The sequence below is a fragment of the Mus musculus genome, chromosome 4, assembly GCF_000001635.26.
Source record: "Mus musculus strain C57BL/6J chromosome 4, GRCm38.p6 C57BL/6J".
Taxonomy (NCBI): Eukaryota; Metazoa; Chordata; class Mammalia; order Rodentia; family Muridae; genus Mus; species Mus musculus.
This window is the reverse complement of record NC_000070.6, coordinates 121,165,079-121,178,329: the sequence shown is the minus strand read 5'-3', so window position 1 is coordinate 121,178,329 and position 13,251 is coordinate 121,165,079. Positions and strand designations below refer to the sequence as shown.

Genomic DNA, 13,251 nt, shown 5'->3' with positions numbered 1-13,251 from the left:
GTCGAAACTCATGCACCTAGTATGGTGTAGAGGAGAATCGACTTCGAGCCAAATTTTTCACAGGCTTATATAGGAAAAACTCAAGGGGGGAGAGCGGGGCAGGGAAAGTACAAGTTTGCATAACTAAGGGGTTCTGCCAAGGGACAAGGGGTTCTGCCAAGGGAATTCTACGTAACTAAGGGGTCATGTCCTATTATTTGGCAATGTACCCGGTTCATTCTGAGGTTGTTCCAGGAGGCCCTTATCTCAAAAATGTTCTTGGAACAGTCTTTAGTTGGGAGGGTTCGAACTCTAGGGTGAGGAGTTCAGAATTGCATTCTGGGGTGAAGAGTTCAGGAGTAAATTTTTATTCTTCATTCCCCACTCCTTTTAGAAAATAGCTCTAATCTTAGAGCGAGTTTTCAACCTCTTGGAGGACCCGATATTGTTGCCTTAGTACCATAACCTGTACTGCATTTATCCTTTCTCTAATAAAAGCTACCAACTTATTAAGGATGCAGGGGCCAAAAGTAAGCAAAAGCATAAGTGTAATTAAAGGTCCTGCTATGGTGGAGAGGAGAGTGGTGAGCCAAGGGGACTTATTAAACCAGCTTTCGAACCATTCTTGTTGGTTTTCTCTTTCTCTTTTACGTATATCTAGGCGTTCTCTAAGTTTGGCCATAGAATCTTTGATTACTCCTGAATGGTCAACATAAAAACAACATTCTTCTTTTAGGGCAGCACAGAGTCCTCCTTCTTTAAGGAATAATAAGTCTAATCCCCTTCTATTCTGTAGCACCACTTCGGACAGGGAAGTTAAAGATTCTTCTAATTTGGTTATAGACTGTTCTATAGTTCTAAGATCAACATCCATAGCTGCACGTAGTTCTTCATAGTATTGGGGGGTCTTAATTAAGGCAGCGGTTCCTGTACCTACTCCAGCCGCTACTCCCAATCCTAATAGAACTGCCAAAGTTAAGGTAACGGGTTCTCTTCTCCAGCGGACCCGATGCTCAAATTTGTCTAAAAAGGAGCTATCATCATGATACAGGAGTCTAGGAATAAGCTGAACCAAAATGCAGAAATCTTTGGAACTATTAAAAACAGACATAGACACACAAGGAGTGAGACCGGTATTGCAAGCCCACACTGTGTCTAGGGGGGGCACTAGATACTGACCACTTTTGCTAGACTGGATGTTCTGGGTCTGATTACAGAGGTGCCCTTTATCCTGAGGTACCTGGCCCAAACAAAGCCCTCTTCCTGAAACTGCTGCTAGAGTCAACTTTCTGTTTTCTCCCCAAAGGCATTGAGAATGATCTGAAGTAATATTATAAGTCCTGATCTGAGCTATTCCTTCATAATAAGGGGGGCTAGAGGCATAGCATAACCAGCATGATTGAGTCATATTAGGGTTAGTCCTATTTAAAGCTAAAAAAGCTCCCTGGACTAGACTGACCAGACGGCTCTCTGTATCTAGGGGCGGTGGGGAAGCCAAGGTAGGCTTTATGAGGGGAGTATTAGTCCCTAGGGAGGGTACCACCGTGTTGGGCTGTGGAGTTGGTGGAGCTGGTACGGCCGGGACCTTTGGGGGAGCCGGTACGACTGGGGGGCTCTGTTCTATAAGGACCTTGTTGGGCCCTACGAGTGTCACCGCCGGGTCTCTCACTGTCAGTCTGATCGTGAAAATGAACCCAGGATCTCTTAGTGGAATGTATACTCGCCAACCCCACCTATTTCCTTTAAGCCAACTCAGACGGTGTTGTTGCCCTTTCTCGGTGAACTTTATAAGTAGGGGGTTGCAGTATTTACCTTTGCACTTCTGGTCCCAGTTTCTTCAGCGAGGATGTCTGTACATTGATGTACTGGGACGGAATCATTTGTTAGAGGGAGAAGGGTAGCTGGGTTGAGGATGGCAGGGGGCGCAAAGGTTACACGATCATTTAGCAGCAGGCTCTGATAGTGTGTCATTCGGGCATTTGTCATCCATCTGTCAGGTGGCTGCCGCACGATACTTTCCAAGGCATGAGGGGCTACAACAGTCACCTGCTGTCCCATTGTCAATTTGTCAGCATCTTTGATCAGCAGGGCTACTGCCGCAATAGCTTTCAGACATGTGGGCCATCCACTAGCAACGGGATCTAATTTTTTTGACAAATAGGCTACAGGTCTCTTCCAGGGTCCCAGTGCTTGTGTCAACACTCCCCTGGCTACACCCGCTCTCTCGTCCACATATAGGACGAAAGGCTTAGTCAAGTCTGGTAATGCTAGCGCAGGGGCAGTCATTAGAGACGACTTGATAGCCTCAAAAGCTCTTTGGTGCTCTTCTTTCCACTCAAAAGGAACCCCTTCCTTAGTCAAAGGATATAGAGGTGCCGCTAGGGTTGCAAAGCCTGGAATCCAGAGTCTACAAAAGCCAGCAGTCCCCAGAAACTCACGTACCTGCCGTGGGGTGGTTGGCGATGGGATCATCATAACAGTCTTCTTCCGGGCTTCTGTGAGCCATCTTTTACCCCCTCGGAGGGTATACCCCAGGTAGGTTACCTCAGTTTGACAAATTTGTGCCTTTTTAGCCGAAACTCGATACCCCAAGTCACTCAGTTCTGTGAGGAGCCTCTCAGTTCCCTGGTGACACAGCTCCTTCGAGGCCGCCGCGACCAAGAGATCATCCACATACTGTAGTAGGGTAAGCTGAGGGTTTCTAGCGCGAAAAGGCGCGAGATCCCGATGGAGGGCCTCATCAAACAGGGTGGGGGAATTTTTGAACCCCTGTGGTAGCCTAGTCCAGGTTAGTTGACCAGTCTGTCCGCCCTCTGGGTCCCTCCATTCAAAGGCAAACAGGAACTGACTCTTAGGGTGCAAACGCAGGCAAAAGAAGGCATCTTTTAAGTCCAGGACTGTATACCATGTTCTTTCGGGTGGGAGAGAGCTTTATAAATTGTACGGGTTCGGGACTGTGGGGTGAATGTCCAGGACCCTTTTGTTAACCTCCCGGAGGTCTTGCACCGGGCGATAGTCATTGGTCCCTGGTTTTCGAACCGGCAGAAGTGGTGTATTCCAGGGGGACTGACAGGCCACTAAAACTCCTTGGTCTAGCAACCTCTGGATATGAGGTCGGATGCCCTCCCTAGCTTCCTTGCTCATGGGGTATTGTCTTACCGAGATGGGGGTGGCATCAGCTTTAAGTTCTACCACAACCGGAGGCACTTGTTTAGCCAACCCCATTCCTGCTTGTTCTGCCCAGACATTGGGGAACGCAGTTAGCCAGCCTGAAGAGACTGCATTTTTGGGTTGCTCTTCATGCAACCGGTACTCTTCCTCTGTGTTGAGGACAAGGCAGGCAACCGGGGCTTTTCCCCAGCTTACTTGTGGGCCTTCTGAAGTAAATTGGACTTGAGCCTTTAGTTTGGTTAGCAGATCGCGCCCCAAGAGGGGAGCAGGACACTCAGGTATCACCAGGAAGGAGTGGGTCACTATGTTCTTGTTTATCTGTAGGGCTCCTTTGGTCGTCCAGGGGTAAAATTTACTACCAGTGGCTCCAATCACCATGGTCTTTTTAGAGCCTAGCTTGCCTAGGGGGCTAGTGAGTACTGAATGCTCTGCTCCGGTGTCTATCAGGAAGTTGACAGGGGTCCCCTCCACGGACAAAGTTACCCTAGGCTCAGGGAGGGGGTCTGAGCCCCGACTTCCCTAATCATCTTCTAGGGTCAGGACCTTGGATCGCTCCCGGTTTTTAGGGCAATCTCTAGCCCAGTGTCCTTTCTCTTTGCAATAGGCGCATTGGTCTTTTTCCAGTGGTATCTTTCTGCCACCTGGCGGTTTCACTGCCCTGTTGCCCAGGAGCCCTGTTTTACCTTTTCCTGACTGTCTATCATTTACAACTGCGGCCAAAATTTTACTCAAATTTCTTTCCTGACAGCGATCCCGTCTATTTTCCCTTTCCTCCATTTCTTTCTTTTCTCTCTCCTGCCTCTCTTCTTCTGTTTCCCTCTTATGATAGACTTTCTCTGCTTCTTTTACTAAATCTTGGAGCGTATGATCTTGGAGCCCCTCCAGCCTTTGCAGCTTTTTCTTAATGTCGGGAGCGGACTGACCAATGAAGGCCATGGCTACGGCGGCTCTCTGCCCCTCTGACGAGGGGTCAAAAGGGGTGTACCTCCTATATGCCTCCATGAGACGCTCAAGGAAGACTGAGGGTGGTTCAGTCTGCCCCTGCAAGACCTCTCTTACCTTAGCCAAATTGGTGGGCCGTCTAGCGGCTCCTCTGAGACCTGCCACTAGAGTCCGGCGATAGACAAGGAGGCGTCCCCTACCTTCCGCGGTGTTGTAGTCCCAGTTGGGGCGGTTCAAGGGGAAAGCCTCGTCCATGAGGTTAGGGAGGCAGTGGGTGTGCCGTCCTCTCCCAGAACATTTTTTCTCGCCTCCATCAGGATTCTTTCTCTTTCTTCTATGGTAAAAAGAACCTGCAAAAGCTGCTGACAATCATCCCAAGTGGGTTGATGGGAGAACATAAGTGACTCAAGGAGCCCAGTAAGCCCAGAGGGGTTCTCTGAGAAGGGAGGGTGGTTAGTTTTCCAATTATATAAATCAGAAGAGGAAAAAGGCCAGTATTGTAAAGGAATGAGATCATTAGGTCCTGGCGCTGGCCCTCCCAAATGTGCTCTAAGTGGCAAGGCAACTGTTGAATCCGGCCCCCCTTCCTCCCCGGGGCTTCGGCCTCTGCGGCTCCGAGTCCCCCCCGCCGGTCCCTGAGCCCCTCTCGCTATTGGTTCCTGTGGTGGGGCGGCTGCAGGTGGCTGCTGGGGCAGGGGATAAGGGGGAGGTTGGGAGTCCATCCAGAGAAGGTCGTCAATCTCTGGATAGATCTTGGGGGGTGCTGACTGGCCGGACTTTCCGGCTGCATCAGACTGGGCAACCGCGACCGTCAGTTTCGAAGAATTTGGGGTCCAAGGCTTGACCCACGGAGGTGGGAATTGGACGAGATTCTGCCAGGTCACAATGTAGGGGATCTGATCAGGGTGACCCCCTTCCTCCTGAAAAACAATTCGCCTGATGGCGGCGATTAGTGACAAGTCAAAAGCACCTTCTGGTGGCCAGCCCACTCCAAACGTCGGCCACTCGGAGGCGCAAAAGGTCTGTCACGGACCCTTTCTGACCTCCACCGACTTGTTGTGGGCTCTGACCTGCACCTCCTTCCAATGCTCCAGAGTTAAAGAAAGGGGAGTGGACACAGATTGTCCCATTTCCAGAATAATAGTAGACACAACAAGAGCGAACACGAGACTAAGACAAAAAAGAAACCAAAAGCAGCGGCGACTTCACGTCGACCACAAGCAACTCAAAGAATCAGATGGCCTTTCCAAGGCTGGCCGATTGAGACCCTCTGCACGAGGTGGGACTCGAACCCACGATCCCGTAACAAAACACGAGGTGGGACTCGAACCCACGGTCTCGCAACAAGGCGCGAGGTGGGACTCGAACCCACGATCTCGCAACAAAACACGAGGTGGGACTTGAACCCACGATCTCGCAACAAGGCACGAGGTGGGACTCGAACCCACGATCTCGCAACCCCAGATGGTCTCTTGGCCTCCAAAGGGGTCCACCAGGCGTCCCTGGTCCTCCCCTGTTCCTCCTGGGACGTCTCCCAGGGCGAACAGACGGTGGACACCTGGACACGTCTATCCTTATCCACCCCGCGTTCCCTCTCGGAGCGCGGTCTCACTGAGCGTCCGCAAAACCAAAACTGCGGTCACACCAAACTTAGAAACAGAACACAGACACCAGACCAAGACAGGTCAAAGAATCTTACCTTGAAGTGGGTCTAGGGTCTCTGGGTGGTCGCGCTGATCCCGGACGAGCCCCCAAATGAAAGACCCCCGAAGGGGGACCCTCACTCAAGCCTCGGGACAGCCGCGGACCCAGGAAGACACTGAGACCGAACTCAAAATGTTGAGGGCAAGATTTAATAAAGCAGCAGCAAGAAAGCACATAGACCAGAGCTCTGGGGTCGAAACTCATGCACCTTAGTATGGTGCAGAGGAGAATCGACTTCGAGCCAAATTTTTCACAGGCTTATATAGGAAAAACTCAAGGGGGGAGAGCGGGGCAGGGAAAGTACAAGTTTGCATAACTAAGGGGTTCTGCCAAGGGACAAGGGGTTCTGCCAAGGGAATTCTACGTAACTAAGGGGTCATGTCCTATTATTTGGCAATGTACCCGGTTCATTCTGAGGTTGTTCCAGGAGGCCCTTATCTCAAAAATGTTCTTGGAACAGTCTTTAGTTGGGAGGGTTCGAACTCTAGGGTGAGGAGTTCAGGAATGCATTCTGGGGTGAAGAGTTCAGGAGTGTTCTGGAAACACTCTAGATGGGAGGGGTCGGGCTCTGGGGTGAGGAAGAGTTCAGTAATTTTTTATTCTTCAGATAGAGCATTCAGGTGATACACAGGAGACCCTGTATCAAAAAAATTTACACCGGTAGACTTACTGAGTCAGAATCTACATTTAAATAAGTCTCCTGGGTTCTTAGGAGGCGTTTTCAAGTTTGAGAAGCGGTGCCTTAGATTACCCATCTGAAGCAACTTGCTTGAATGCTGCATTATTAGATAAGGCTGTGTAATGTCACAGGCTTGTTGGGTGGCTTTACAAAGTTGAGGGCTTGCTGAGCACTGTATGTTAGTGTTCAGAGCAGCAGTTTCCAAAGTGTGTACTAAACCAGGAGCATATATTTTACAAGGGATTAATATTTGTAAAAGGGTTCTCTGGTCAAATCAGCTTGGGAAACGCTGGGCTAAATGCACATGAACAGTTTTATTCATTGCAGGACTGTTCAGAGATTTGACCAAGGAATCCTTCTTTTTCTAGGACTATCTCTCAGGTCTTTTGGTCGCTGGAACACACTTTGAGAAATGCCTGCTTTAGAGGAAACAGCACCACTGGCTTTGGAATCCTTGGCAAGTGACCTAACTTCTCTGAATATTAATTTCAATCTGTGGACATTACTTGCCTTGGTGTTGGTGTGAAGACTAAATGAGATATATAAGAACATTTAGCATAAAACTTGGTACCTCATATGCATCCCCTTTGTGGTAGCTAATATTGTACAGGTCACTTGCTTCATTTTCTTGAATTTATTTGCACTTATAGTTGATTTCACTATTCTTAACAGTGCTTTAGGGGAGGTGATCATGTAATTTTGAAATATTGACAGTTTCAGTAAAACGTTTGGTGTTTAGAGTAAAACTAATTAATATGAAAATTGTTAGCTCCATTTCCCTCTTGTCTCTGTTAGAGAGGAGTCTTGAGACTAGAATAAGCACTCAGTTATAGAAACTCAGAATTTAGTAACAACAAGCAAATAGAGGCAGGAGAATCATGAATTACAGGTCATCCTCAGCTGTATAGTGAGCTCGGGACCAGCCTGAGATCTGCCAGTCTCTGAAGAAAAGGCAAAAGCAGAACGATGAAAGTGTCATCACTACTCTGGTGTGTGGTACATTGTCATACTATTGCATTTTTCCTTTTTTCTAGTTAACAAATTGATTGCACAAGAAGGACCTTCCTTTCTACAAATGAGAATCAAGCATTTGTTGAAGTCTAACTGCATCCCCCAAGCTACTGCTTTATCAAAACTGTGTGCAGAGTCTAAAGAACTTGCCCAGGTGTCGTGTTTTCAGCAAGCCTATATCACATGTTTATGTTCCATGCTTCCCAGCGAAGAGGCTATTCAGGAGGTGAGTCCAGTAGGTAACCATTCAGTCTTGCTCTAGGTGTGATGTGTCAGTATAGGCACTGCATGGTTTATTTCCCTTCCAGAATGAAAGCCACAGCTCATCTTTTATGCTTAAATAAATAAATATGTGATATATAGAGAGATATATAGATATGTTTAACTTCTTCAGATTGGATATAAAGTTAGTTATAGGTATAGTTGGGTTTCTAAAATGGATAATTAAGAATGCACAAATGATGTTTATAAGTGTTTACACATGATGGTCTACTGTGGAATCGTCAGATATAAAAGTAGGTTTCCTTCTGACAGTTCTAACTTTATTGGATTTGGGAAATTAGTAAATAGGTCAAGGAATAATCCAAGGAGTGTGGGAATTAATTTTAACTTAGTTAACACTTAACTTTGTGCTTTTGCCTCTGTAACACACAAGTGCAGGACTCTAAGCTTCAAGAATATATTTTACTAATAATTAACTGGTCAAACTGGATACCATGGGGTATATAGAATGCTAGTAAAATTGCTGAGTCTTTAAAAACTTTTATCGATTGTATTATTTTAATGAAACATGTGAATCATGTTTCTTAGAAAGTTTGGAATTGGTTCTCTCCAAATGTTTAATAAATCATGCCGAAAAAAATAGGAATGCTTAGTCTTTAAGTCATTATTTATCTTTCAGCCGCCATTCCAGATTTAACCCATGAATTCTTACTTCTACACCGAGACATCTTTCTTTGTTTATAATTGTGCATGTGTGCACACAGGTGTATACATATGAGATGTATTTTTGTGAGCATGCATTCATGGCACTCCTGTGGATGCCAGAGGATACGTTTGGATGTTAATTCTCTCTTTTACCTGGTTTCCAGGGAGCTCAGGTCACCAGGATTGTTGGCAGGTGTCTTCCCTGCTGAGCCAGCTGCAAGCTGAAGTTTCTAACTAAATGTAGGCACCTCAAAGATCGAGTTCTCTACTATATAGTAGTTTCTAAATTTAACTTTTCCCCTGTATCCTGCTCTCTTTTTGCTTCATTCTCTGTACTGTATGGACTTGACCAGCACCAGTCAGGACCTGTGCCTTCCCCAGCCTGCCTCATCCTCATCGTATTCCCCTGCCTCTCTACTCAGTTACATCGGATGGCATTTGCTCCTCTGGTCCTCTGTTATTCGTGTCCTTAATTGTATCTCTGACTACCTCAAATCTTTATCTGCTCTGTTGTATTTACCAATTAATTCATCTTTAAATCAGTTGCACTATATGCATTTCTTTAGTCTACTTACCACCCACCTTCATAGGAAATCTCTGAAACCTGCGCTTCTCCCTGTTGTCCTGTAGAAACTTAGGTACTTTGTTCCTGAATGTCTGCTCACCTCCTTTACTCTGTGTATGTGCACCTCTTGTTATTGGAGGCAGACAGTTCCTCTTCTTCACTCGTATAACAGATGTCTCTCATTCACTCTTTGCTGTCCTAGAGATAGCTGAGAGTCCTTCACTCTGTTAGAAATCTTTAGCACCTTCTTCCTCTACAGTGACTCCAGTTTCTTGTCCTGGCCTACACTGAGTTAAGTTTCAGTGTGACTTTACTGTGAAATATTTTTCTCCTCTCAGGACCTTCATATTCCTTCTTATTCGTTCTCTCCACCCCGGTCCCCAACTGAGCCTGGGTTGGCCTTGAACTCCTGGTCCATCACAGGTGTACAACACCAATCTCAGTTTTATTTAGTACTGGTGGAAATCAAGGGCAGGGCTTCATATATGCCTGGCAAACATCCTACCAACTGAGCTATATTCCCAGGTACTACCTCCCGTTCCCTTCAACTTGTGACTCTCCTGCTACCGAATCTGGCTATAGCTTCTTGGTTTTTTTTGTTTTTTTTTGTTTTTTTTTTGAAAAAGGGTCTTTCTATAGCCCCTGGCTGTCCTCTGCCTCCCCAGTACTCGAAATTAAAGGGATGGGCTACCACTCCCACCTCTGACTGACATTATATGGTTCTTTCTCTCTCTCTTTTTTTTTTTTAAGATTTATTATTATATCTAAGTACATTGTAGCTGTCTTCAGACGCACCAGAAGAGGGAGTCAGATCTCATTACGGATGGTTGTGAGCCACCATGTGGTTGCTGGGATTTGAACTCAGGACCTTCAGAAGAGCAGTCAGTGTTCTTAACCACTGAGCCATCTCTCCAGCCCCCTGACTGACATTATAATATGACATTTGACCCACAGTCTTTCTTACCAATCTGTCATCTTGATGTTTTCCCATGTCTTTTGGTTTTTTCAGGACAGGGTTTCTCTGTGTAGCCCTGGCTGTCCTGGAACTCACTTTGTAGACTAGGCTGGCCTGGGACTCAGAAATCCACCTGCCTCCCAAGTCCTGGGATTAAAGGCATGCGCCACCAACACCACCACCCAGCTTCCCCATGTCTTTTTAAGGTCTCACACACTTTGACTTCCTAGCTCTTCAGTGATTGTTCCTTCTCCTTCTGACTTTGCTTTCCTTTGGTTAAATGTTGCAGTACCCCACTGACTATTTCTGGTATTACTATTAGGGCCCTGATTGCCTTTATGACTTCCTGAGCTTTCGTTTGGTTTAAGTTTTGAGACAGGGTATTACTATTGCCCAGGCTGGTCTTAGACCAAGCTCACTGTAGCCCATGCTGGCCACCAGTTCCCAGACTCCTGCCTCCGCATCCCTAATGAGGGGTTGCAGAATATGTCACCATAGCCTGGCTTGAGCTTGCTTCTCAATGAAGCCAGAAAAGAGAGGGAGTATAGTTAGTTAAACATTTACCTAGTATTAAGCAAGGCCTCATGACTGATCCTCAGTGCAACTAAAAATAAACCCAGTGAAGTCAGTTGCCTTTCAACTATGTTCTCCATGTCAGAAGTGGAAAGATTAGTGAATACATAGCTCCCTGTAGGCTAGGCATACTCTATACTTTTTCACATTTAGTTTCACATCTCTGACAAAGTTCCTTTTTGTTGATAAAAAGTTCCAATTAAAATATGTTGGCTACCTTAATGTAATGCTGGCATTCAAATCTGGGTTTGCTATCAGTAGTACAGGATTGAAAATAGTAAGGTGATAGGAGCTTAGCTCTTAGCATGCTCATGTAGCGGCCTGAAACTCTTGGTTCAGTACTCAATACCATATAAACCAGTCATGGTGCTGCAGACTTGTAATCCAATCACTAGGGTGAGGCTGAGACAGAAAGATAAGTTCAAGGTCATTCTCTTCTACAGTAGGTTTGAAGACAGCTTGGTATACACGAGACCCCATGTAATTGTAATAATACTGAAAGACCCCCGAAGGGAGACCCTCACTCAAGCCTCGGTACAGCCGCGGACCCAAGAAGACACTGAGACCGAACTCAAAATGTTGAGGGCAAGATTTAATAAAGCAACAGCAAGAAAGCACATAGACCAGAGCTCTGGGGTCGAAACTCATACACCTAGTATGGTGTAGAGGAGAATCGACCTCGAGCCAAATTTTTCACAGGCTTATATAGGAAAAACTCAAGGGGGGAGAGCGGGGCAGGGAAAGTACAAGTTTGCATAACTAAGGGGTTCTGCCAAGGGAATTCTACGTAACTAAGGGGTCATGTCCTATTATTTGGCAATGTACCCGGTTCATTCTGAGGTTGTTCCAGGAGGCCCTTATCTCAAAAATGTTCTTGGAACAGTCTTTAGTTCGAACTCTAGGGTGAGGAGTTCAGGAATGCATTCTGGGGTGAAGAGTTCAGGAGTGTTCTGGGAACAATCTCTAGATGGGAGGGGTCGGGCTCTGGGGTGAGGAAGAGTTCAGTAATTTTTATCTTTATTCTTCAATACAATAGTAACACATTATCCTTGAGATATAGATATATACATTTACACACACACACACATATATATATACACACACATATATATACATATATATCTGATAGTTCATTTCAGATAATATGTGGGGAATCGGAGATGTCAGGATGAATACAGAAGCCTTCTGAACTGTGTGTAGTTTCGCTGATGGCCACTACATTTTACTTTCTTGAAGTAAAATCTCTTTAGTGCTTAGGTCAGGCCATTTTCTGCCCACACCCTCCAATAATTTTCCATTTTTCTCAGGTTAAATCTAAACGCCTTCATTCTATTTGCTATGGCCAATGTCTGTTTTGTTTTGTTTTGTTTTGTTTTTAAACTTTCTTAAACAACTTAATGCTCACAGCTCTTCAGCTACCTTGTTAAGGTTTAAGACACAAGCCAAGTGTGTTCTTGTCATAGAGGTTTGTGCTTACAAGTCACACTTCATGGCTACTCTCTTATCTCATAGTATCTTCCTTGTCAAAGATGCCTTCATCATGGTCCAATGTAAAGTAATGCCTTGGAGACTGCTTAGATGTATGGCTAGTAGGCAGAGGCACTGGCATTTCATCTTTGGATCTCGTGATGGAAGAGGAAAGCCAACTTCTAAATGATGTCTCTGACCTCCACATATATTCCATGCTGCACATATAACACACACACATACATAGATACACACACAAAGAAATTAAAAAGAAAATAATGCTCCATATTTTCTCTTCTACTCTGTTTTCAATAAATAGCTGCTACAATGCAGTGTTATAAAGCCAGCTCTTTATTTGAATTCTAGACCAGTGTTTGGGTCAATAGTTATTTGAAGTGGTTAAATTATCCTTTGGCTCAGTTTTTACCTCCCTGTTCTGAGAGGCTTGTCACCTACATTGTTGATGTTTAAGGTTCTTCCTACTGGATTGACTCGAGAAGCTTGTCCTTCCATCCTGACTCCCATTAATCTTTATCTTCCTACTGACTTCCTCATTTTGTTTTGTTTTTTTAAGCATTTACATACTTAGCAGTATCCTAGTGGGAAGAGTATAACCCATAACATTACATTCACAGAGTACTTGTTTTGGGGAAGATGGTCTGGTGGTGCATAGTATGTGAGTAGTGACAGTGTTGGTCATCCTTGTTTTGAGATGTGGACCTAGACAGTGAAGCAGCTATTTGGTGATGTGAACACCTGAATGTAGTTTTCCAAAACTGAGATTGTCTCAATGACTCTTAATTGAGTATAAGTATTGTGTCATAAAGAAATCAAAAACTGAACTGTTTCACATCATCTGTCTTTTCATACTTCCCACTGCAATCTTGAATATAATTACAAAAAGCATTTGCTAAACATTTGTCCCTCCTGTGCTATGTAGTAAGGCCTTCCCACCCACCCCACACACATACACCCGTCTTTAAAAATTTTTTTTGAAAGATTTATTTTTTATTTATGTGTATTTGTGTGTATGTGTGTACATGGCCAGCCAATTAGTCTAACTGGTGAGTTACCAAGCTATGAGAGATTTAGACTCACAGGAGGTTGATAGTGCTCATGAGGTTGACACCCAAAGTTGTTCTCTGGCTTCTGTGTCAAATGCACATTTTTTAAAAAGATTCAGTTCTTGCCACACCATAGATAGACACTGAACAAATATAGACTCTATAATAAGAATTCTTTGGATCTAACATGCAGTACTAGAGAGAAGCAATTGAG

At 45.2% G+C, this 13,251-nt stretch overlaps 1 protein-coding gene across 5 annotated transcripts in view; it reads left to right on the top strand.

Moving 5' to 3' along the window:
- Rlf (rearranged L-myc fusion sequence) overlaps positions 1–13,251 on the top strand; it is a 69,239-nt gene that overhangs the window by 36,792 nt on the left and 19,196 nt on the right. For 3 of the 5 annotated variants that reach the window (XM_017319915.2, XM_006502658.2, NM_001346660.1), the window contains one exon: positions 7,510–7,712. In XM_017319915.2, the coding sequence (XP_017175404.1) occupies positions 7,551–7,712 (162 nt within the window). In that variant the 5' untranslated portion in view covers positions 7,510–7,550. Of the gene's footprint in view, positions 1–6,843; positions 6,933–7,509; positions 7,713–13,251 lie in introns of all 5 variants that reach the window. The other 2 variants (XM_006502657.4, XM_030253080.1) reach the window with 1 other exon arrangement.